Source organism: Falco cherrug, chromosome 10, assembly GCF_023634085.1.
Source record: "Falco cherrug isolate bFalChe1 chromosome 10, bFalChe1.pri, whole genome shotgun sequence".
Lineage (NCBI taxonomy): Eukaryota > Metazoa > Chordata > Aves > Falconiformes > Falconidae > Falco > Falco cherrug.
This window is the reverse complement of record NC_073706.1, coordinates 857080-879672: the sequence shown is the minus strand read 5'-3', so window position 1 is coordinate 879672 and position 22593 is coordinate 857080. Positions and strand designations below refer to the sequence as shown.

Sequence of the window (22593 nt, the reverse complement as noted above, 5' to 3'; positions counted from 1 at the left end):
GGATGAATTTTTCAGATCTGGCAGCCAAACAGCCAAGCACATGCACCAAGCCAAGAAGCAGAGGCTGATGTTGTTGCAGGGGGAAGTAATTTGCACAAACCTGAAGCATTTTGTTCAGCCCAGAATGAAACAACCTCTTCCAACTTCCATTTATTTTACTGGTGTTTTTTAGCTCAACCTCTGAAAGTAGCGTAGGGAGAAAAAAATTAAATGTTTCAGCCAGTTTGATTTCAGATATATCCATGGCAAACCAGGCCTCCCCCACTGTTACGTCTTTTTGGTCAAAACTCTGCCAAGCGGGAGCTGTTGGTGACCCTCGCCCAGGCTGGGGGTCCCGCCCGCGGCCACTGGCCCCGTGCTGGCCTGAGCTGCCCGGCAGCCGCAGCCTGCCCGGGCACACGGTGCTGCTGGGGCTGGCAGCAGCGGGAGCCGCCGGTGCCAGCGCTGAGCCCGGCCGGCCTCGCCCGCAGGCACCCACCGGCGCCGGCCGCCCCGCCGGGCCTGGCCCCCAGAGCACCGGGCGTGAGAGGCCGCGGGGGCGCGCAGGCCGCGCCGTGCAGCGCCACCCGCGGGGTGCCGGCCGCCCCTGGCCGCCGTGGCGGTGGCTGGCACAATGGCTTGAGCCTCCCTTGGCGAGTTCACCTGAATATGCGGCGACACAACGCACGAGACCGCTCCCCGGAGTCTCCCGCAGCCGCCCGGGGACCGGGCTACGCAGGCCTGGCCCGGGTCGGGGCCGGGTGGCGCTCGGCCTGGGCCGCGGCTGCCGCTCGGGCCGCGGCAGGCGCCTGCGGCGGGCTGGGCCTCCCCCCGGCCCCGGCCGCCCCCCCCGCAGGGAGGAGCCGCGAGGCCACCGGGCCCGGCCCGGCCCCTTCCGGCGGCAGCGGCTGCGGCGGCGATGGCGGTGCCGGCGGAGGCGGGGGCAGGGGCAGGCCGGCAGCGGGCCCTGGCCGCTGCCTCGCCTGTGGACTACATGAGCATCACCAGCTTCCCCCGGCTGCCCGAGGAGGAGGCGGGCGGCGCGGGCGAGGGCGGCCTCCGCGCCCGGAAGGAGGAGGACGCGTTCCTGGGCGAGCAGGACACGGGTGAGGGGCGGCGGCCGAGCCCCCGGTGCCCCCGGCTCCCTCCCGCTGCGGCCACCGCCCGCCCTGCGGGCCGCCCTCCGCGGCTGCCGGCACCGGCCCCGCCGCCTGCCTTGCGGGGACGCGCGGGGGAGGCCGGGGCAGCGGGGGCGCGGCGCGGTGCCGCCAGCGGGGCGGCTGTCAGACGCCGGGCCCCGGCCCTGGGGACGGCCCTTCGCCTGTCGGTGACCCGCCGGCCCTCCCAGGAGTCACAGAGCGCTCCTGCCCCGCCGCATCGCGCCTCTCCAGGGCACAGGGCTCTGCCCGGGGCCCCTGTCCGAGGTCCCCCGTGCCCCCCGCCCCCCGCGCTGTCCCCTGCCGGTTCCCCCGCCCGGTCTCGCCCCGCGCGGTTGTGGCGGAGGCGCCGGGCCTGCGGGCGCCGCTCTCCCGAAAGGCTCTCACCGGCCCGTTGGAGCCTCCCCGGGCGCCTCAGGGGCTGGGTGGGAGCTGCGTGCCGCGTTACCGGCCGGGCCGGCGGGGAGGGAGCTCAGGCCTCCGGTCCCTGCTGCCCAGGAGGTCTCGGTAAAAGGGGGAAGCCCCTGTTGTGCTGTCGGTGCTGGGGACTGAGCGGTCCCACACTGCAGCGCCTGCCAGAGCCCACCAGCATTTCCGGCCTCAGCTGTCCCCTCGGCAGCAGCTCCAGAGCTGGGGTGGCCCTGGTTCCCCGGGCAGCCACGTCTCCTTCATGGCCCCCACAGAAGCCATGTAGGGCTCATTGGCTTCTCTTTCTAGTGTGAACGTCAGTGGTGGGACGGGCACCTGTGTGTTGGCCTCTTAGGCTGCTCCTTGCCCTCCATGCTCCCTGCTGAGCCCTTTCAGCCACTCCTGTTCCCACACCACGGCCCTGCTGTCCCCACACAGCACCAGCAGTTGCAGAGACCGAGTGACTTGCCAGAGGCCACGCGGGATGTCAGTGGTGGAGACCAAAGGGACTTCTGCATGGGTGGGAGAGGCCACCCTGGAGGGCCGTGGCTTGTCCTCTCCCATGGTTGCTCCCTGGGATGTTTGTGTCCCCTGGTCCTGGGCTGTCCTGTCACCAGCACTATGGGAGCAGAGCAGAGGGACGCAGTCCCAGAGCGGTTGGGCAAAGGAGCCCAGCTCACTGTTTCCCACTGGTGGGGCTGGTACCCCACTGGGTGTGCAGGGGGCTGTATGGGACATCCCTCCACAATGGCATCCCCCACCAGGACAGTCATGGCCCCCACCGGTGGCGCCCCAGCCCATTGCCCGCCCCAGCCAGGCTTCCCTCTGCCCACACACTGCAGGCTCAGCTCACAGACCAGGCATGCTGGGGAGGGACCCTGTGTGCGCTCAGAGGTGTGGGCTGGGAGAGTTGAGCCTCTCCCAGTCATGCTCCTAAGTCACCGCAATGTGAAGGAGATTAAATTCACCCTAAGGGCATTCCGTGGCTGCAGTGGGGTTACTGCTGGTTGCAGCGTCACTGAAATTAAAACTAACACCCTGCCTGGCCCCAGGAGAGCTGCAGTCAAGGGGTCTTTAATGTCATGCCAAGGACAGGGCTGGTGGTCCCCAGGAGATGCTGCCTGCCAGAGCAGATGGAGAAGCATGGCAGGATGATGGGGGACACACAGTTTCCTGCTCATTCCCTTCTCCCTTACCCCAAACCTGGGAAATGTCCCCTCTGTGGAGAGACAAGCTTCTCATCTTGTCTTTTCTACTCGATGCTCCTCTTCTTCCCACCACAGATGTGTGGGGCACTGCAGCTCCCAATGGCTCTTGGCAGCTCCCTGAAAAATATTCATCCAGGAGCTGTGGGTGCTGCCCCAAGCCGCTTGGTCCCATTTGGTGCCTGGCAGGGACGGGTATGTCCCCACGGCTGCACCAGCAGCTCCGTGTGCCCAGCAGTGCCAGTGCAGAGGCAGGGCACGCTCAGCCAGCGTCCTCCCTGCCACGAAGGCAGCTGATGCAGGCAGAAATTCAAGGCATCTTTTAGAGCAAAAGAGACTTTTTCATCCTGCTGAGCATTGTTTGCTGTCTGGTGGATGCCCAGCAAAACCCTGCCCTGTTGCATTTGCCATTTTGGAGCTGGGCGTTCGGCGAGCAGCTTGATTTCACAGTGGGCCTCGTCAGCTGGAGGAAGCAAGAAATGAAAGCAGAGCCTTTCCTGCCGTCGGAGCGGGTGGACGCCCCTCGGCCCTCTGGTTTGCAGGTTTGCTCCTCTCTGCCCTCACTTTGCCATGCTTCTGTAGAGGTATTTTCTGTGCCCAGGCCACTCATTTTGCTTCGCCTCTGTTTTGCTCAGGTGCTTTAGCTCAAGCATAGCTCCAAACAAGGCTGCTCAACTCTATTTTTATATATATATCTATCTTAATTTCCTCTTCTTCAGTCCTGCTGCATTTGAGAGATGTGTTTTCAAGTCAGTGCTGTGTTAAGAACCCCTCCAAATGGAGCAGTAACTGTGGGCCCATCACTGAAGACTGATGAATGGATTGAAATGGAGCAAAATTCAGGGGGGTTTGCCCCTCGTAATCTCCAGGGAATTCAGTTTGGAATAAGTAGAGCTAAAGGAAGGGATCAGTAAAATGACCTAAAGCAGCATCTGAACCAGAAAGTCTGTTGAGACCTGGGATCAATAGGGAAGGTAATAGCCTTGCTGAAAGGGGCACGGTGTAATGTTAGCACTGGGTAAACACTGCAATAAGAGCCCTGTGTTGCTCAATAACTAACACTTGTTTTTTCACCGCTGCCCACAAAGACCCAGACTCCTTCCTGAAGTCAGCGCGTCTCCAGCGCCTGCCCTCGTCCTCATCAGAGATGGGAAGCCAGGATGTGTCCCCTCTCCGGGAGACCAGCAAGGACCCTTTTTCCGGAGACTGCAGCTGCCGACAGGATGGGCTGACTGTCATCATCACTGCCTGCCTGACCTTTGCCACCGGGGTCACGGTGGCCCTGATCATGCAGATCTATTTTGGAGACCCTCAGGTAAGATGAAACAGTGGCTTTTGCAGTCAGGCTTTGGCTCCAAAAATAGGAGAAGCTCCCTAGCTTTCCTCCTTGCCAACAGTTCAGTGGGATAAGTGCTGGTGAACCCCAGCCAGTGTCAGTGAGATCCTGGGTGCTGAGTCTCTCTTGGCAATTCCATCCCAAATTGTCTCAAAAGGTTTTTCATGTCTGGGAGTCGTGCTCAGAGGGGTGAGCTGAGCTCTCAGTGCCTGCCCTGCGGCGTGGGTGACTGTGCCTGGCAGGTTTGGGGGCGCTGTTGGGGGCAAGTGGGCAGCCCTGCTGCTGTAACTCCAGTTGCAGTTTGAGCCAGTTGTGAATGCTTTCAGAGAGCAATCCTTAGTTAAGCAGTAGGCATCTTTTGTACATCTCCACTTGGAGAGAGTTTTATGGATCTGTATGCCCAGGCTCACCTCTCAAAGGATGCGTCCCAGGACCAAGCAGGGAAATAGCTGAAAACAGGGCTGAACCTCCTGCTGATCTGTCGCACAGACCAGTGCTAAACTGCAGAGCAAAGGCAGCATGGCCATGGGGTCATAACTTCCTGCAGAACATCTCCTGCCAGGTACTGCAGCCTGAGAAAGGCCAAGGAACAGTCAGTAGTCACCATCATCTTCTTTATATGCTGCCCAGCAGGGCAGAGCGCCTACAAGTCCATGTGGAAGAGATTTGCCTTTTTTTTTTAATTTATTGCTCTCTCACTGGCATGCAAAATGCAGCCACTGGGAGTGGAGTGGCTTGGCTCCATGGCTGGCTGGGGTGCAGCACTGGAATGAGGCTGCACAGCCTTTCACAGCACTGCTGGAAGGGCCAGTCCTGCCCGCCAGCCTGCCATGGCCCTTCTGTCGTTGCACTTCTTGGGGCTGTTCTGGCTCGTGCCGAGATGCTGCAATTTGCACCATCAGATTAAAATGAACCTTTGCAAACTTCCTGTGGCTGCTGTAGCACCGGCGCCAGGGAAAGATGAGAACAAGCCATGGAACTGGGGCGGATGCTGCAGTCTTTGCAGCTGTATTCCCACTTCCAGTGACTGCATTGCTGCAGCACAGTGACGGCATGCCATCGCCCATTGCTCTTGAGGGTTAGTCTGACGCTGCTCTGGGGTGGCCCACCAGCTTAGCATGTCTGCTGCCGAAAGCTGGCTGAGCGATGGCCATGGCTACATGCAGAGTAGCCACAGCTGCCCTGGTGCAGGGATGTGCCAAGGGACATATTACTCCCACCAGCATTTGGAGGAATCTAAAAATGCAGATTGGCCACAGCCTTGGCAGTGGCCTCAGCCTTCAGGTCCCACAGAGCTGGCAGAAGGCAGCCCCAGCACCCCTCCCTGGGCACAATGCCTCTCCTCTTCTGGCAGATCTTCCACCACGGTGCTGTGGTCACAGACGCTGCCTGCTGCACGGCGCTGGGCATAGAGGTGCTCAACAAGCAGGGCTCCTCCGTAGATGCAGCCATCGCCTCAGCCCTCTGCGCGGGAATCGTCAACCCCCACACATCAGGGATTGGCGGGTAAGTGTTGATCACTCACCCCCATGCTGTTGTCTGCAGCTGTCCTCAAGCAGGTGATATCCCCACCAGCTGAGATGTGCCTTTGTGGTAGCCCTAGTCCCAGCATGTGGTACCAGGTCTCTGACACCAGGCGGTGGATGTGTCCACATCTGCACAGGGGCAGGGAACCCTCCTGTGCACCAAGTTGACAGCGAGGGACAGAGACCCCCAGGGAGGGAAAAGCTGCATCTGCTATAGTGGCTGCCAGGAAGGTCCAAGCCTCAGGCTCACGAGGGTTGAAAACGTGACCACAGGCTGCCAAGCCCCTCCATGAGTGTGCCAGGAGCTTGCAACACCCTGGGCTCAGTCCCAGTGCTTTCAGAGATTGAGTGCTTCCCTCCATTAGCTCGGCTTCTGCTGCAGCAGGAGCCTGAGGTCCAAGCCCAGCTTTGGGCAGCTGCCAGGGAAGGCACAGCAGTGAGGGGTGGCCTCCTCCCCATCCACATCCCCAGGGTCGCATCCACGTGAGCCTGGTGCTGTTGGCTCTGAGGGAGGTCTTGGGAGCATTGCGTAAAGCACCACCTGATAGCTTCTCCAGACTGCCACAGGTTGCCGTTGTAAGCAAAACCCCTCTTTTGTTGCAAAACTGCTCAGATTAGAAAGAAAATCCCAGATAGTCCCAGCCTGGCAGTGGAACAGAGCCAGTGGCCCCCTGGCCAGGCTGGCAGGGACTGATCCAGCCTCACTGCAGCCTCAGCACAGGGGCTCCCTGCGTCCCGCACTAGCCCTGGCTCGGTGGTCCCAGACTGCTCTCAGGGGAAGGGCAGCAGCGTTCCCCTGCACCGCTGGCCAGCCTGGGGTTGCTGCTGGGGCTGGTGACCTGCTATGATTGCCCTGTCATGCTAGGACTGGCCCCAGCCCCAGTGGCACCCACACTCTTCATTTTGGCTTTATGGCAGCAGCTGTTGGAGGTACAACCAGTGCCATGCTGTGACCCCCGTCTCGTTGCAGGGGTGGGGTGATGCTGGTCCACGACATCCGGAAGAACAGGAGCTGGGTGATCGACTTCCGTGAGGTGGCTCCTCTGGGCATCCCACTGGAGGGGGACCTGCAGAAGGACACCAAGGTGAGGACCAGTGCCCGCGGCTGACCCCTCCAGGGCTGTAGCTGGCTGATGTCTCCAGCTCTCCTCTTCCCACAGCTCTCGGGCCAAGGGGGAGATGCCTGGTGAAGTGACAGGAGACCTCTCCCACCATGGGCAATCCTGGGCCCTTACAGACATGGGGAGTCCAGGGAAAATGCTTCTCTGGCAGCCCCAAAATGCTTGAAGCCTTACAGGGTTTGGGGAGTAAAGAGGCATGTCTCTCTGGCAGTGGGGAGCCAGGAGAACAAGAGCCCTGGGAAGGAGCACAATCCCATGTCGTTCTGCTGAGTTATTTCTCCTGATCAAACTGGGTTGAGATCATGATTGAATTTGCCTATTTCCTTCAAAAAAATTTTATTCCCTAATTTAGCATGTTAGTGCAGACCTCATCCCTCTCCTAAAAGCCATGCGGGCACTTCCAATGTGAACATGACTTGCCTCTCCTTGACTTGCAGTTGGGGATTATATCCTGTGTCCTCATGGGCAGGAGCCTACTCTTCCTTTTTGTCCTTCCTGTGTTACAGCCAGGTCTGCTCGTGGGGGTGCCAGGCATGATACAGGGAATGCAGCAGGCGCACCAGTTACACGGGAGGTAAGACACAAGGCTGGCACAGGTGGGCTGTCCTCATGCTGCACAGGCTGTGCCCTGGGGGTCCCTGTGGGGGAGCTGTGAGCACACGAGCCCTTGCCATCAGACCATGTTCTCAGTTGCCAGTCAAAGCCATTAGCTAAGGGATACTTGGAGGATGGTGTTGAAAAATACGTTAATTTATTGGTACTTCATTTAACAAAAGAAAGAATTCAATTCAGCTTGGTCAGGTTTTCTGCAAAGCAAAATTGTGGCTAACAAGACGGATAATAAACATTCTTTTAGAAGTAGGTGCATAACGTTTTCATGCATGTCTGCATTTTCATTCTCTTTAGCTGGACCCTAAGGAGTGTGGCTGTCCTTGATGCTCTGTTGGGACTGGGAGGGAGGGATCTCAATGACTTGCTCAGGGCTGGAGCCTGGCTTGAGATTTTGCTCCACAGATGCCCATTCCCCATCCTTACACCGGCATTCCTCTCTGATGCACGTTGTGGAGCACTGAGGTGATCCTGCTAAACCCACTGAAAGCTCAGTGCTCCTTTTGGCCACCACTGGCCCCACAGCCTGGTCCTTCAGGAGCCCCCTGACCACAGAGCCGACTCCTGCACTTGCTCCCCACCACCCTGCCCTGCTGCAGCCCTCCAATGCACATTTCTCCTTGTCCTTTCTCCTTTGCAGACTCCCATGGTCTGAGCTGCTGGGCCTCGTGGCCAGTGTTGCCCAGGATGGGTTTAATGTCACACACGATTTGGGTAAGTACCCGATGAGTAGCCAAGGGTGGCTGCTTAGCGTGGAGGAGCATGTTGGTCACTGCTCGAGTGTGAGGCAGCTGGGGATGTAGATGGTTATTCATGGGAAATTCAGGCTCTTTGGACCTAGAGGTGGATGGTGTTGGGAGCTGAGCAACACGTGAGCCATGGTCTGCAAGGGGAGAGCATGGTGGCAGCAAAACTGATGCCCTTTCCCAGGGCTGGTCAGGGAAAGGGAAGAGCAGCCCACGCTGGGCAGCCACCCAGGGCCAGCCAGGGAAGAGCACTGGGGTTTTGTTGGGTTTCCTTCCCAGCTAATGCGTGCATGATCCAGCCACCCTCTAGTTTTGAAATGGGTGAGAGGCAGTGGCATGCCTCCAAAATCCCCGTCAGGTACACAGTGACTCCCGAGTTCCTGCACCCTGGCTTTTCTGAACGTCCTTCCCCTTCTCACCCACAGCCAAAGCCATAAGTGAACTGAAGGACCTGAACTACTCTGACAAATTTCGGGAGATCTTCCTACCAGATGGCCGGCCCTTGCTGCCTGGCATGTTCGTCAGGCGCCTGGACCTCGCAGCTGTCCTGGAGCTGGTGGGGGCAGAAGGGTCGTCAGCTTTCTACCGTGGAAACTTAACCCAGGAGATAATCTCCGAGGTGAGTCACGTCTGTCCCTGTCTCTGTCCCAGACCACACAGCACAGTCCGGGCTGGGGGTGCCACCTGCCATGTCACCTGCTTAAGGTGACAGCCTGGAGATAAGCCATAGCCAATGTGCCAGCACAATTGGGGGAAAAATGCATGCAGCCTCCTTTTTCTTTCCTGTCCCTGTCACAGCAGTGGTGTAAGTGACACATGGGTCAATTACACAGCCTAGAGAAGTAAAAACTCCATTTCCTCTATAACCAGGACAGACTTTTTTTCAAAGGGAAAAAAAAATATCTCCATTTCAAGACCAGCTCTATGCTGAGTTACCATTAGTGACATCCCCTTTTCCCCCATAACGGGAGGTGCCCCACTGTTGAGAAGCAAATTTTTGTTGTTAAGGGAACTGTAAGATATAGACACTAGGAAGATGGTTTAAAAATAAAAACTGTGAGCCTTGTGAGCAGAGAATCAGACAGGCTTGGTCCCACTTAGGGTTGCTCTATCTTAACTCCTCTTGGTAGAGGTGCTCTGGAAAAAAAAGTAACAACAACAAAGTAGCTATTATGGTAAAAAAAACCCCAAACAACATTTATATCTCTGTATGTGCAGTCAGGGTGGTTGGTGGCACCATTTCTCCCTACCACTGTGGTTCATGTGTCATCAGTAGTTTGGAATGGGTTCTTTCAGCTCAAGCTTTAGACATTTGTGAGCTCTGTGTTTGGAAATCTGCTGTGGTTCACCTGGACCACAAGGTGAACAAGGAACAGGAAAAGTCCCAAGCTTGTGGTGTAGTTTCACAGCTTTATCACCCCAGTCCCCCCACCTGAGGGCTGCTGCAGGGAAGCACAAACTCTGCAGAGGAGCAAAGCCCAGGGCTGCAGCACCAAAGACGCTGGCAAGCTCTGGGATCAAGCGTGCACTTGCAGCTTTGGTTGCAGAGCAGAGCAAAGTGCTGGCTTCCTGCAGTGTTTATTCTTCCAGCAAAGGGAGGGCATCGGTGTGGTGAAGTCAAGTAGAGCTCCAAAACATCCTGCAGAGGGAAGGCACAGGTGCAAAAAAATGCTCTCTGGGGAATTTGAGGTAGTGCCTGCAGTGTGGGGCTGACCAGGACATCTTGCCTTTCTGTGCCATCTCGCTCCTCCTGCCCCACTCTGTGGTGCTTTGCCTGGGCTTTCCACTGGCCAGGCTCCAGGAAGGCTGCCCCTGGCACAGGCACCTGCCTGCCCATCTCATCTGTTGGGTTCAACCTGGCCTGTTCTCTGGGACTGCTCTGGGAGGGGGGCAGGGATCCCAGTAGGGGTTATATCTTCTTTTGCAGCTTTGGGGTGGTTTGACATGCTGCCCCCCGTATCGTGCCCTGCATCAGCTTTCCTGCTGCCGTGATTCATCTGGTTCCACCAGAGAAGAGGAGTTTTCTGAACTAGCCAAGTTAGCTGGCTAGTTTAGAAATCAGAGCATGCACAGGTTATTCGTTCTTGTCCATTTTTGGATGGAAATCCAGAGGACTCATAGCAGCAACTCACCCCAGCAGAACCTCTCAGCAGGTTGTGTGGCTTCTCCTGGGTGGAAGGAAAGAGTTGGCCCATGAGCACAGTAGCACCTGTATGTTGACTGAGAGTATTACATACTTCAGGGGATTTTAAGATCAGCAGAGTGCAGTTATGATGGTCCTTCCTCATCTCCGTCATGACACAACCACAGAACACACGCAGTGGAGGGAATTACCGATCTTGACTGTGTTCACAAAAATTACCAAGCCCGGTAAATTGTACTTCTAGGAGAGCCTTATAGAAAGAGCAAGGGTTCAGCAGACTCACTATCATCTGAAATAATTAAAACCAGGGTGGGAATTGTATGCTACAGATTTCCAGTGTCAGCGACCTGCTACACACAGGTTCCTTCTCTTTGTCTTTTATCCTGGCAATATTGAGATGCTTGCTAACCTTTAACATCCTCATGCTTGCCACCCAGGGGAGCGAAGACGGTGAGGCAGTGCCAGTCCCCATTTGGGGCTTTTGGAGGTGAGCTGCAGAGCCTTGCAGCAGTGGTGAACAGTGAGCCAGGCCACCACAACCATGAAAGCACAGAACTTCAGGGTGTCCTGAGGAACCTGGCACTTGGCTCGGGATTCTCAGTGGTGCTTGTTTGACAGTATGGTCTGTGGTCACCTGGGCTAGCATGAGGAACACAGATGGCCTTGACCCAGCTTTCTCAGTGTGCACTGCTTTGCTTTTCTACACAGGTCCACAACTATGGAGGAGTCTTGGTGGAGGAAGACTTCAGCAATTATAGTGTCACGGTGGAGAATCCTGTGCACACAGTCTATCGAGGTGAACGCCTGACCCATTGCCATGCAACTCCAATTAAAAGTGTGCTTCACCTGTCAAGAGGTGGCGGCACTATTTAACAAGAGTTGAAGTCAAAGCTGCGCAGAGGCATCCCCAGGGAGTTTCCTGCTATTGCCTGCTGACACTGATGTGCTGCAGGCAGTTCAGGAGGTTTTCAGCACTTTGAAAGCGGCCTGCTTTTTCCTTGATAGTGACCAGTGGCATTTTGATAGTCTTAGAGTGTAAAAATGCAACACAATCACATACTGATGCAGTGTCTAGGTAGAAGCTGGACCGTAGGCTAGCACCAATGTCTGAAGACAGTTCCCCAAGTTGATCTACAAGGAAGAAAAACTTACTTTGTGCAGAAAGTTTCTAAAATGTCATTCTTTTCTAGAAATCCCTGTATTTGCTCTCCTTATATTTGTAGTGTTGCAAACCAATTTTTTTCTCTGTTGTTCCATACTGCAGTCCAGAAACCAACCAGCCAGCCAACAACCACTGAATTTCAGATGTAAAAAAAGCATCCCTATTTGGGCTTCCTTCATCCATCATAAAGAAACAGAAAGATACAACAGGAATGTTTTGGGAAATCCTTTTCAAATCTTGTTGCTTTCCATTATTTCCCTTCAGATCTGGGAAGGCTTCCCTGCCCTCTAGGACGCTAGCTTATGGGAGAGTACTGTAACTGGACAGTATCTGACAAAAGCAGCTTCATTGCTCTCTTCTTTCCTTCACAGGTCATCTTGTTTTCAGTCCCCCACCTCCACATGCAGGTCCTGCACTGATCACAGCCCTGAACATCCTCGAGGGCTTTAACATCACAAATCAAGTATCCAGGGGGAATATCTTGCACTGGATAGCAGAGGTAAGAGGCTCAACATTTGGCTGATTTTCCTGTGCTGCTAGAGAATTATGTATTTGTTTATTCCTTGGTTGTACAAAAATGTTTGTGGGTAATTCCCAGACGAGAATGAGCAAATAGACTGCTAAGGTGTAGATCTGAGCTATGCTGCTGCCTCAGGCAGGTGCAGATGCTGGAGCCTCCTGCTCAGCTGAGTTCTTTCTTGCTTAGCCCAGAGCTTTTTCAAGCAAACAGGCTGCGGCTTTTACCCATTTCTTGTATGCAATTGTGTCTTCAGAATGACTCAGCTGAGGGTGGTCCCAGCTATTTCCTCTACCTCTTGTGCTGCAGTGGCCCTGGCCATTCCAGACCCCTGCCAGGGCACTGTAAGGGGAGTCAGCAAGCAAAAACCTGTACATGGCGATGACAAGGGAAACTGACCTTATATAATTTTTTAAAATCTTTACATTTTAGCCCACCTCATTATCTCAGCGGCCCAGATCATGATTTTTCAGGTATTTAGGGCTGTCAGCCCTACTAAAACATTGCAGCTTCCCAGGAAGTCAGGCAGGTGCTCTGTTTCCTGCTCTGTAAGCAGAGTTATGTTCTTAGATGCTTAACAGATCCACAGCTGGGTTATACAAGTTGGGAATTTTAAGCAAGGATGAAACCACATCCTTGTAGCAGGCAGGAGAGTGGGTGCTTGGAAGTTAGTGCCCCTCAGCAAAAATGCAGCAACTGGAGGTGTTACACAGTGCTGGGGCTGTGCAGAGGCAGAGAAGATTGACTCACCTAAGTAATTTTTGGGCTCTCTTCAGGAAGCTTTGGATGAATCTATTTGGTCTGTGTTTGCACCAGGCCAAGAGTTTCACCCATTGGTTATCATGTCCCAGCTCCAGATAAAGGACAGACACTTGAGAAGTTGTGCAGCCCTGATTACTGGGGATCACACAGCTGAACACATGGCTGAGATTCAGTGCTACGTCAGCACCAGCTAGTCCAGCCCTGGGACAGTAATGACCAAGTTGTCCTTAACCTGTGTCTGTGGGGTGGACGTGGTCTTCTTGTGTCAGTGGAGCTCTTCCTTGACTACCAAGCCTCTTGTACATCCACCACATGGTATGGTGGTCAGGAGACTGTTCCATGGAAGTGCCACCTTCTCCAGAAGTTAATCATGTTCTACCCTGTACATCAGAAGATAAATGATGACACTTCAGGAGAAGTTGTTGATGCATGGCACGTACCAAAACAGAAGTCACATCTAGCTGTCTAACCTGCAGGGTAAATGTACTGTCTTGAATCTTGAACGAAAATGGCATGACCTGCAAGCTGAAAGTCTAGTGCGTTTCTGCTAGGCACAGGCTGGCTTGATTGAAATGCACATTTCTCCTTGTGGCTGTCCCCTGGCTACGCAGTGTAAAACCGAGGCTAGAGAAAAACTGTCTTTTGAAATTGCATCTTCCTATTTTTAATAGACTGGCTTATGCAGGATTCTGCATGTATAAAAAACCAAATCCCTTCCTCTTTTTACGTTATCATTCCCTCAAGTGTGCTGGGACTAACGCTTTCTGTTCAGACACTTTGGATGACTTACAACTAGGAAGGTGCGTAGCAGCTGGTGAGCAAAATAGCTCATTTCTGCTCAGCAGCGATGCAGTGCCAATGGAGCTGCCATCCAGAGGCAATGGTGAGCCCAGGACCCACTGTCCCACAAGGACTCAGTGTGATCTGTGTGATCTCTGCTGTTGTGGTGACCGCTCATGAATGGAAACAGAAGGTAACTGGCATCCTGGTGACCCTGTCTGCCAGCTGGCAGTGCAGATGAACCACTGAGCTGAGCCAGCTGGCCAGCTCCTGCCAGGCGCGTTCTACCTTGTGCAAACACTGCTGGATAAGCTCGGCTCCCCCAGCACACAGTTTGTTGTGCCAAACTGATGCCCCTTGGTCCCCAAACCCATGTGCTGCAGCCCTTTGCACTGAGGTATTCCCAGGACCAGGCTTTTGGATGTTTTTTTTGGTAGGCTTTAGTCAACATGCCAGGAGACCAGATACCTCGTCCTGTTCAGAGTTTCACAAGTTGTATTTCCAGGGCCACCTAAATATTTTTCTTTCTTTCTTTCTGTGTTCAATTTAGACATTGAAAATAGCCCTGAGTCTAGCTAGCAACCTGGGAGACCCGTCTGATGATGTGTCCGTCACTCACATAGCAGAAGGCATGGTGAGGTAGGTCTGAGGCTTACAGGCATGGGCACAGTTGCAAGATGTGTGGTTTGGATGTCAGTCCTGGGTTTGCTCCTTTCAGTGCACGGGGAAACCTAAGGGGGGTTTTCTACCTCTGTTTTACTGAGGAAAGGTCAGTCCTTGAGTGTCTTCCTAGGGCTCACTCTTCCACAAGGATCACAGCTGATACGATGGGGCTCTGGGGATGGGTCGTGGGATGTCCTCACACAAATTTCCTGGAGCCAGCTTGATCTTCAGGGTTCCTCCCACTTTCCCACCCCTCTAAATATTCCTTCTTGGCCAGTCAGACAAATGGCCATTCATGTGGTCATGACCACACATGCGGTTTCTGACTCTCCCTTCCCCAGCACAGGGCTCAGTGCCTTCACAGAACACCCAGACGTGCGGGAGAGGCCAGACACAGGGATTAAGCCCAACCTCCCACCTCAGAGCCAGGCTTAGCCATGGCTGGTGGCCAGGGCTGGACCTGACTTGCCCTCCTGCTGGAGAGCTGGCATTCTGCGGGGTGGTCCACCATTGTCTGTTGGGGCCGAGTTCACCACTGTAGGCGGAGCCCAGGAGGTCCATGGCATTGCCTCTCTGTGTGGACCAAGGCATCTTTTCTCCTTCCATGGAGTGAACTGAAGGAGCTCCCTGCCCTCAGTGCCAGCCCCCTCGGGGAGACACCACCTGTGGCTGTGCAGATGTGCTCCCACAGAGAGACAAAGAGATGTTCAACTTCCTAGGTTCAGGGCTTTCTTTCCTCTTCCCTCCCTCATGGCTGAAGTAAATCAGAAGCTAATTCCCTGCGCCAGCTGATTAATGACTCCCAGTCCTTCTCATCTGATCTCCGTGTGCCTCACTTCTCAGTGGAGAGTGGACCCGCTGCTAGCCAGGTCCTTGTCATGGGACCTGATGACTTCATTGTTGCAGTTGTAAGGTAAAGGATTCACTTCTTCCCTCCATCATGTACTCAGAGTGTGGGAGTGGGGAGCAGAAAGCAGGTTTGACAGGACGGGGTGGGACCAGACCTGGGGCAGCTAGGCTGCTCTGTCCCAGTGAGCACTGCAACAGGAGCAGCGGGAAGGCAGGTGATGTGTGAGCTGGTGCTGCTCTGCTCTGTGGCCTCCTGCAGCCCTCTCACAGTGAAACATGTCTGGATGGGCCTGAATCTGCTCCCTGGAGAAGAGCTGATGGCCAAATTTGAGGACTGATGGGGGCATGGAGACAGATCCATCACCTAGAGGGGAATCCTTAAACACAGGGAGGGACAGAGCTGCTGTCGCCCACACAGGTTCCTGCTCCTAAGTGCATGGAGACTTTCACTCCTCACATCTAACCAGCCCTGAAGAACTACCGAAGAGTCTCTTATCGGGCCAAGAGGGGACGGAAAACTGGAGCCCTGAAAAGCCTCCAAGTGTGCAAAAATCTCTGGGAGGATTTTTACAAGATTTCTTTATGTTTCTTTTCAGTTCTTTGAATCGTCCCTTTGGCAGTGGAATAATAACACCCTCTGGAGTCCTCCTGAACAGCCAGATGTTGGACTTCTCCTGGCAAAATAAAACAATGAACCACTCAATTCCCAGGCTGGTAATGAATGACATAGAAAATTCTTTATTTGAACTGTCTGTACCAGTTTTTTCAATTTTATTCTCATCTCCACAACAGGGAGGCCTATTTAGTGCCTTATTAATAACTGAGAGACAACAGTCTGTAGAAAGCTTGTATTTTTTCATTATATGAGCCACTGAAACAGAAGGCTTCATGCATATCAGTCATCATTATAATGCAGTTTTATCAGTCAGTGCTGCATATCTCAGCTACCTATTTTCCCTGCAGTCCAGATGCACTGTAAAGCAACCGTCCTTTTCTGTGACTTGAATTAAGAACTCTCTCTATGAATTGCTGCTCTGCACTTCTAAAAGTAGCAGGTAGCAGAAAAAAAATCTTCAGGTCTTGCAAAGGAACAATTCCAGACTAGTACTGGTGGCTCCCAGTGTTGCCCTGTTGTTCCTTCTTGCCATGTATTGTAAATGCATTCCACTTTGTTGGGCTGGTACTGCAGAAGTATGTGAATGGCTCCAAAGACCTTCTGTAAAAGAGCCACAGCATGAAACAGGACAGATCCTGTTAACATCAGAGAGCTTTATCATAGCAGTGAGGGTGTCAGACTTGTAAAACTACACAAGTGCAATCGCTAGCTGAAGCATAAAGATTAAGAAATTAACTTGCACAACTTGAGCACCAGCAAAGCTTTAGTCAGTTTGCTGAAATTTTTTGGTGTGTCTTTTCTTCAACTGCAGCAAAATCTCATTCAGCCTCGGAGACGGCCCCTGTCTTTCCTGTTGCCCACCATTGTGAGACCATCCGAGGGGATGTGTGGGACATACCTGTGTCTGGGAGCTAACAATGGGGACAGAGCCTTGAGCAGCATTGTGCAGGTCAGTGCTGTGTCCAGGCACCCGCCCTCTCAGCACAGTGGTTGAGCTCAACACTGAGCAGGGTCCCCTCCTGCAGTACAGGCTTTCCCTTCCTAATGTCCCAGGCTGAAACTGGTGGGCACAGGTTTACCAGTTCAGTCTTTGGTGTCACCAATTCCACACATTTGGTTTTCCAGTTCTCTTAAGAGCCTTGGGTTTACTTCTTTTGCACCTTCCCTGGTGGCACCACTCATAACTGTAGAGGAAAAACATCTTGGCAAAGCCTATAATGGTTTTGTGTTATTCCAATACCTGTTCAAAGCTCATCTTAAGGATCATTAGGGAAAAAAAGGAGCATTTTGTATTCAGAGAATTGTAGGAGGCTGGCAGGCCTTTGGCCCTTTTCCCTATGAAAAGCTCCTTTTAGTGCGTTCCCGAATGAATTCCTCCCTACTCAGCATTTGCTATAAATTGGGCAGCTCCTCCTAACTTATGATTTGTAATGAGGTGAAGTACTTGCCAATAGCTTGGTCGCATGCACAGTGGCAACGGATTGCTAAAAGAAAGGCGCAACAAGAATGGCTCCCATTTTCCTTACCTTTTGGAAGGCACCATTCAGAGCAAAACTAAAGCCAGCCATTGCTTCCTAATGCTTTGTTTGGAGAAGTCACGTGCTGAGCTTTTAGCTGTAACAAACACTTATTTAGAGATTACATCACATTCCAGACATACAACTCTCCTAATTGAGCAGGAACTCTGGCAAAAAGCCCGTGCAATCCTGAAAAGGTACCGCTGTTTCACCAGCCATATACAGGCCATGATTTAAGGGCCTCCTTCATATGCTGTTTGGTAAATAGTTCCAGATCTTCTTTGCCTGCAGCATCTGCAGATGTTGGAGACACCAGTTAGGGGAATGCTCGGGAAGTTGCCTTCTATTCACATTACATTTTTTTATTATTGAGGTTCTTCTGTTCTCTTGCAGGTTTTGGTAAATGTTTTAACATTAAACAAGAATCTGAGTGAAAGTTTGTCACTTGGTCGACTTCACCCACAGCTTGAGTCCAACACCTTGCAAGTTGACAGTGAGTATGGACACTGGGTATGGCGCAGCCTACACACCTCACAGATTTAGAAGAGGGGCAGGATTTTCTTAGCACATGGAAGTGTGGAAGTGTGTGGAAGTGTGACAGCCTGGTGCACAGCTCACTGTGTTCTAGGGTCCCCAGCGAGTACATAGGGTTTGGGGGAAGACAAAAAGCAGCAACCTAGCTTCTTCAAAGCCTGGAGCCCTTGCTGAGCCATGCCCTCTCCCTCTTGTCTTGGGAATGCTCCCTGACCCCTCCCAACACCACCTATCCAAACTTTCAGGTGCTTCTCCCCAACCCTCCCTCTGCCCCAGCTCACCTTCCCGTAGCAGCCACGTCCTGTCCTTAAAACCTTTTGACAATCTGATGCCATTGAGGATATCCAAATTAAAAAAGATCACAACCACAGCTTCATCCAGACAGGTCCTGAAAGCTAGCAGATCTTCTTACACTTTACTACCACTGCCATAAATTATATTCTCTCACTTTCCAGTCTGTGTCCCTTAACACCAGCAGCTGGGAGAAGGCAAGGCTTGCAACTTGGAATGCAGCATCAGTGCTGACACTCTGGAGACTGTACTGCCAGCTCTTGTCCTTGTTATTACAAGACTTGGTCTCTCTGGTGTTTTTCACAAAGCTCCGTGCCTTACCAGAGTGAACCATAAATGAAATTTGATTGTCATTTCACCCAAAGTAGCCACAGTTTCTAGGCCTTCCCATTTCAGAGGAAAATCTAAAAGTGTTTGTCAGGTGTGACCACAGACTTGGAAACTTGAGTGTAATTAAAACAAATCCAGAACTTCAAAAGGTCCTGATTTTTGGGTTTGGACATTTGGCATCAACAAGATATATGTTAAGATACTTCTGCAATGTATGTAGCTTAAATAACTGTGGGGTTTCTGTGTGCCTGCTTGGTTTGTCCAGCTGCATCCCCAGCTTTGTGTCCTCAGGCACTTCTATTCATACAGAAATCACAAAATGTCAAATAAACAAAGGCAGAAGAGCAAGCAAACTAAGGCTGGAAGTTTAAGGAATACACAAAGGGGAAGTTGGGAGGCTTATCACAAAGTATGTCATTTGAGAACTTGTTTTGCTAGCGTTTGTTTTGAGCTTCCTTGCATCTTATTTTCACTAATAACTGTTAACACTGTTATTTGTAATGAAGCTCTTACGAGCAGGGACTGTCTCATGTTCTGTAACAAGAGTAACTACAATAGGTACCAACAACATATTTTTCCAAAGAGAAGGACCTTCCACATCTTTTAAGTGGTCTCCTGGATGCCCTCAGCTCCCCCATGGCACAGAGCGCTGCCCAGCTGTGCTGAGGACCGGAGGACTGCTGCCTCAGCCCCCCTTGCCCACTCGGCTCTTCCCGGCTGGGCACCTTCCGAGCACTGCGGGCAGCTTCCTGCATGCTGCAGGTCCCAGCGGGGCTAGAGCAGAGCTTTGCATCAAAGCCAGCAGTGGTTTCAGTTACAAACTCCTCTTTTAAAACCCTTACAGGTGAGTTCCCTGAAGAAGATGTTGAATTTCTTGTAGCCAGGGGCCATCAAGTGGATAAAGTCAAAGTGGTCTCCTTAGTTCACGGGGCCAGGAGAACCAACAGTTTTGTCATTGGCCTGAAGGACCCCAGGAGCGTGGATGCTGCTGGAGCCACAATATTGTAGCGCCTCCCGGATGACGTGTTCACTGAACCAGGCTTAGACAAATCGACCCAAGTAACATGCATGTTCTGAAACAGCTCCTTCTCCATCCCCCAGGCGGGAGCTCCACATATACACTGCTGAGTAGCCTTTCTGCATTCCGCACTCGGGATGACACCAGAGGGGTTAACAGCGCCAGTATACAGCTCTCTGATTTTTTTTGTTTCATTTTTAAACTATTTGAATTGCAAGCAGCCTGGTCCTTGTTACAGGAATGCACACTTTTCTTTTGGCAGAGGTTTGCTAATAATTTCAGTCTTTCAGAAGCCCAGTTCTAGCCAGCATCCTAATTTTAGTGAGCAGGAACATTAGCAAAGGAAAAAACAGCTGCTGCTGCTGGTCATCTTCATCTCCCTGTCGTTCCCAAACTCATTCTTTGCCTCTTGTGTGAGCCAATAATTCATGCAGCCTAATGTAGTGTTTGTAGGTGCCTGTAGCTGGAATATCGGGGAGTCCTTTAATACTCTGTATGGGCCAGCTGATGTTTAGCAGCATGCAGCCTCCTGGGCTAGTTCCTTTTCTCACATCACTGCATACCTTGAATTTCGGGAGTAAATATTTTGAGTCAAGTTGCTGCGCAGTCTGATTTTGTAAATGGAGCAACAGTTTTTAACTTCTAACAACTTGTGGACCCCCCAATAGTTTTCCTACAGAGCATCCTCCATGGTGAATTTAAGTTTAGTGGTAATTGGCTTAATTTTCTTAGATGTTTTTTGGAGATATCTTAGTAGTACTCCGCAGACTCGTAAAAATCCACAGACTATGGACTGAAAACCACATCGAGAGCGTTTGGGTAGGTTCAGGGCTTTCCTTACACTGCCTTATCTCAGCCTGCTCTGAAAGCCTGAGTCGTGTAATCCCTACAGAGAGGCTTGGGATTTTCTGCTTACTAAATTCATGCGGGTCCTTCAGCTCCGTATTTTAATAGGGGCGGCTCTACTGGAAAAGCTGAAGAGAGTGAAAGAAGAGCTACAAAGTGAACCAAACACTACTGAGATAGTTTTCTGTCTGCAGCATGTAGTGCAAAATACAAGAACACTTCTGCATTTCTTGTCTGAAATAATGAAGAAAGAGAATACCACATCTGACAGCTGCACCGCTTCATTCAATCCATGTTTGGACATTTCCTTCTTTTTTTTACTAACAAGTTAGAGATACCTGGCACTAAAAAAATCTGGAATTTGATAATTTTCTCCTGTTTAAAATTTGATTATTTCTTTCATGATGCAAATGCATCTATGGCCACTGTACATATTATATATGTATGCCTGCTTATGGTTGTCTTGGTCTTTCATTTGATGATTACACCAGTCACCCTCTGACGCTCCTTGCCATTTGACACAGGGAGCGTGCGGGTCATTTTGGGGCAGTCGGGGTGCTATAGCAGATAATTGGACTAATTGTTCCTACCACCTGCCAGCTGAGGATCTCAAAGCATTTACGTGAAGCCTTGCAGACTGCACCGAGGAAGGACAGAGATGCTTTTATGCTCCGCTGAAGCACAGCCACCCAGGAGAAGAGCAGGGCAGCTACCTGGCAGATGGGAGCATCAGTGGTATTGTCTATTACAAATGCGTCAGCTGAGAGACGGGGGAGGTACAACGTTGTCTTTGAGAAGCTGTCTTCTGTGCCACCATACTGCCTGCAGGGCAAGAAGAGACCTTCACCATAGGGATGTAAAGTCTATTTATTATTTATTTTTCTGTCATCAGCGCTAGAGTTGGTCACTTTCCAGAGTCAGAGCATTCATAAAATGTTACATGTCTTGGAGCAGACCTTTTCAGGAAGGGAATGATGCAGTTCTGTGCATTGGATCTCACTGGTGGAAATCTGGGACTTCCTGGTGTGGGACAGCATTGATCCATCCCTTGGGCACAGAGGTTTACTGTGCAGAGCTGCAAAGTAAGTGGTCAAGCCATTGTCACTTCAGTACTTTGCATGGAATATCACAAAACACTTTGAAAGATAAAATTACTCCTTATTAACTGAATTCACCGACTCACTTCTGATGCTGGAGACTGCATTCATTTGGGAGTTAAAGACTGGGTTTGATTCGAAAGGGCACCTACATGCCCCAAGGTACAATTCCACAGCAGTTATTCAGAATCTTAAAATAAAGCATGTTCCTAAGTGCTCTGCTGGGTCGTGGCCAGTGTTGCAAAAAAGGGAAAATTTAAAACAATTGGAAGGTGGGACTTAGGCCCCTCAGTCATGGCGAAGAGAAGTAAAGATATTTTGAATGATTTCCTATTTCTCTGTTTAAAAACTGCATCAGTATAACACAGATGTGTTCAATATGGAAACCTTTAATCTGCTAATTGGCCCAGTGTCTCTGATACTTTTGAGTCCATCTGTTGTGATGAGATCTGATTAATTTAATGTAAGGTACCAAGAAATACCCAGTGTTCCCTTCTGTACAGCTGAGAGACACATTGTAAAATAAAGGGCCATATTCTGGAGATGTGTGTGTGCAGAGTAATCGCGTTGATTTCAGCCCAGCTACTGCAGATGTCTAAGAGTTCTGAAGCAGAGTTTGTTCTGAAGGTTTTACATGAAAGTGTCAGTGAGGAGCTCAGAACACAAAATACAAACCAAAGTGGCTGAGAAAAACCATGAAGGAATAAAATAAATCCAAGCAAAATAAAGGGAGGGGGAAAAAAAGATGCCTTTTCCACATGTGACTATTGTGATCTGTAGGGCAGTCGGCTTGTCTTTGCCCATGTTTGCATTGCTCCCCATTGATGTCCACTGTTTTTTACAGTGGAGACAGGCTCTGCCAGTAAGCTATAGCTCGGTTAATCATATTTCTCACAAAGGCTTGTTGGCATTCACGCACCCAGACATGGGCACACTTCCCTAGCGATAGGTACTGCTGTTCACCTGTGTGCTGATGGCACTGATGGCTGTGTGGAAAAGCCTGGAGGGGGGGACAGGGCAGGAGGTGCCACTGTCCTGCAGCTGGGGGACAAAGGTGCCCTGGCCCCTCGGCTGTGCCATTTTGTTGCCATTGCTGTCCTGCTCAGTGCCCAGGCGCTGAGAGGGGCTGGCACCTGCCTCGCCTCCCCTGCTCTGGACAGGGGCAGGTGCTGCTGGGGGTGCTGGGGTGGTTAGGGAAGGGCTGGGGGTCCTGCTGCCCGTGGGCACAGTGTGAGACTAGCCGAAGAGCAGCCCTGGGCACGCCGGGCATTCCTACACGCCAGCGAGCCGCTTGGCCAGCGTGCCCCGCTCAGTGCTGTAGGGGGCTGGGGGCTGCCCGAGGCAGGCAAGGGCAGAGCAGCCGGGGCAGCAGGCTCAGGTC

The 22593-nt window shown here is 52.1% G+C and overlaps 1 protein-coding gene across 4 annotated transcripts; it reads left to right on the top strand.

Moving 5' to 3' along the window:
- The first annotated feature begins 851 nt into the window (after nucleotides 1-851).
- On the top strand, nucleotides 852-21429 carry GGT7 (gamma-glutamyltransferase 7). Of its 4 annotated transcripts, none has more exons than XM_055721929.1 (15): nucleotides 852-1085; nucleotides 3838-4064; nucleotides 5440-5591; nucleotides 6582-6696; nucleotides 7239-7306; nucleotides 7982-8055; nucleotides 8513-8706; nucleotides 10939-11026; nucleotides 11764-11891; nucleotides 14002-14090; nucleotides 14875-15027; nucleotides 15560-15677; nucleotides 16391-16528; nucleotides 17490-17589; nucleotides 18086-19089. In XM_055721929.1, exons 1-15 carry the CDS (start codon nucleotides 899-901, stop codon nucleotides 18097-18099), a joined length of 1845 nt encoding a protein of 614 aa, XP_055577904.1. In that variant the 5' UTR covers nucleotides 852-898; the 3' UTR covers nucleotides 18100-19089. The 4 variants fall into 4 exon arrangements, with proteins under 4 accessions (XP_055577904.1, XP_055577903.1, XP_027655113.1 ...); XM_055721928.1 differs by lacking the exon at nucleotides 18086-19089 and adding an exon at nucleotides 19096-21429 and having other exon boundaries at nucleotides 854-1085; XM_027799312.2 differs by lacking the exon at nucleotides 18086-19089 and adding an exon at nucleotides 19096-21429 and having other exon boundaries at nucleotides 943-3291.
- The last annotated feature ends 1164 nt before the right edge of the window (nucleotides 21430-22593 follow it).

Bases quoted from the DNA above. Each gene is read 5' to 3' on its own strand.
- GGT7 (XM_055721928.1), top strand. From the start codon at position 899: ATGGCGGTGCCGGCGGAGGCGGGGGCAGGGGCAGGCCGGCAGCGGGCC. The intron at 5,592-6,581 runs GTAAGTGTTGAT...GTCTCGTTGCAG, and splicing joins CACACATCAGGGATTGGCGG to GGGTGGGGTGATGCTGGTCC. The intron at 8,056-8,512 runs GTAAGTACCCGA...TCTCACCCACAG, and splicing joins TAATGTCACACACGATTTGG to CCAAAGCCATAAGTGAACTG.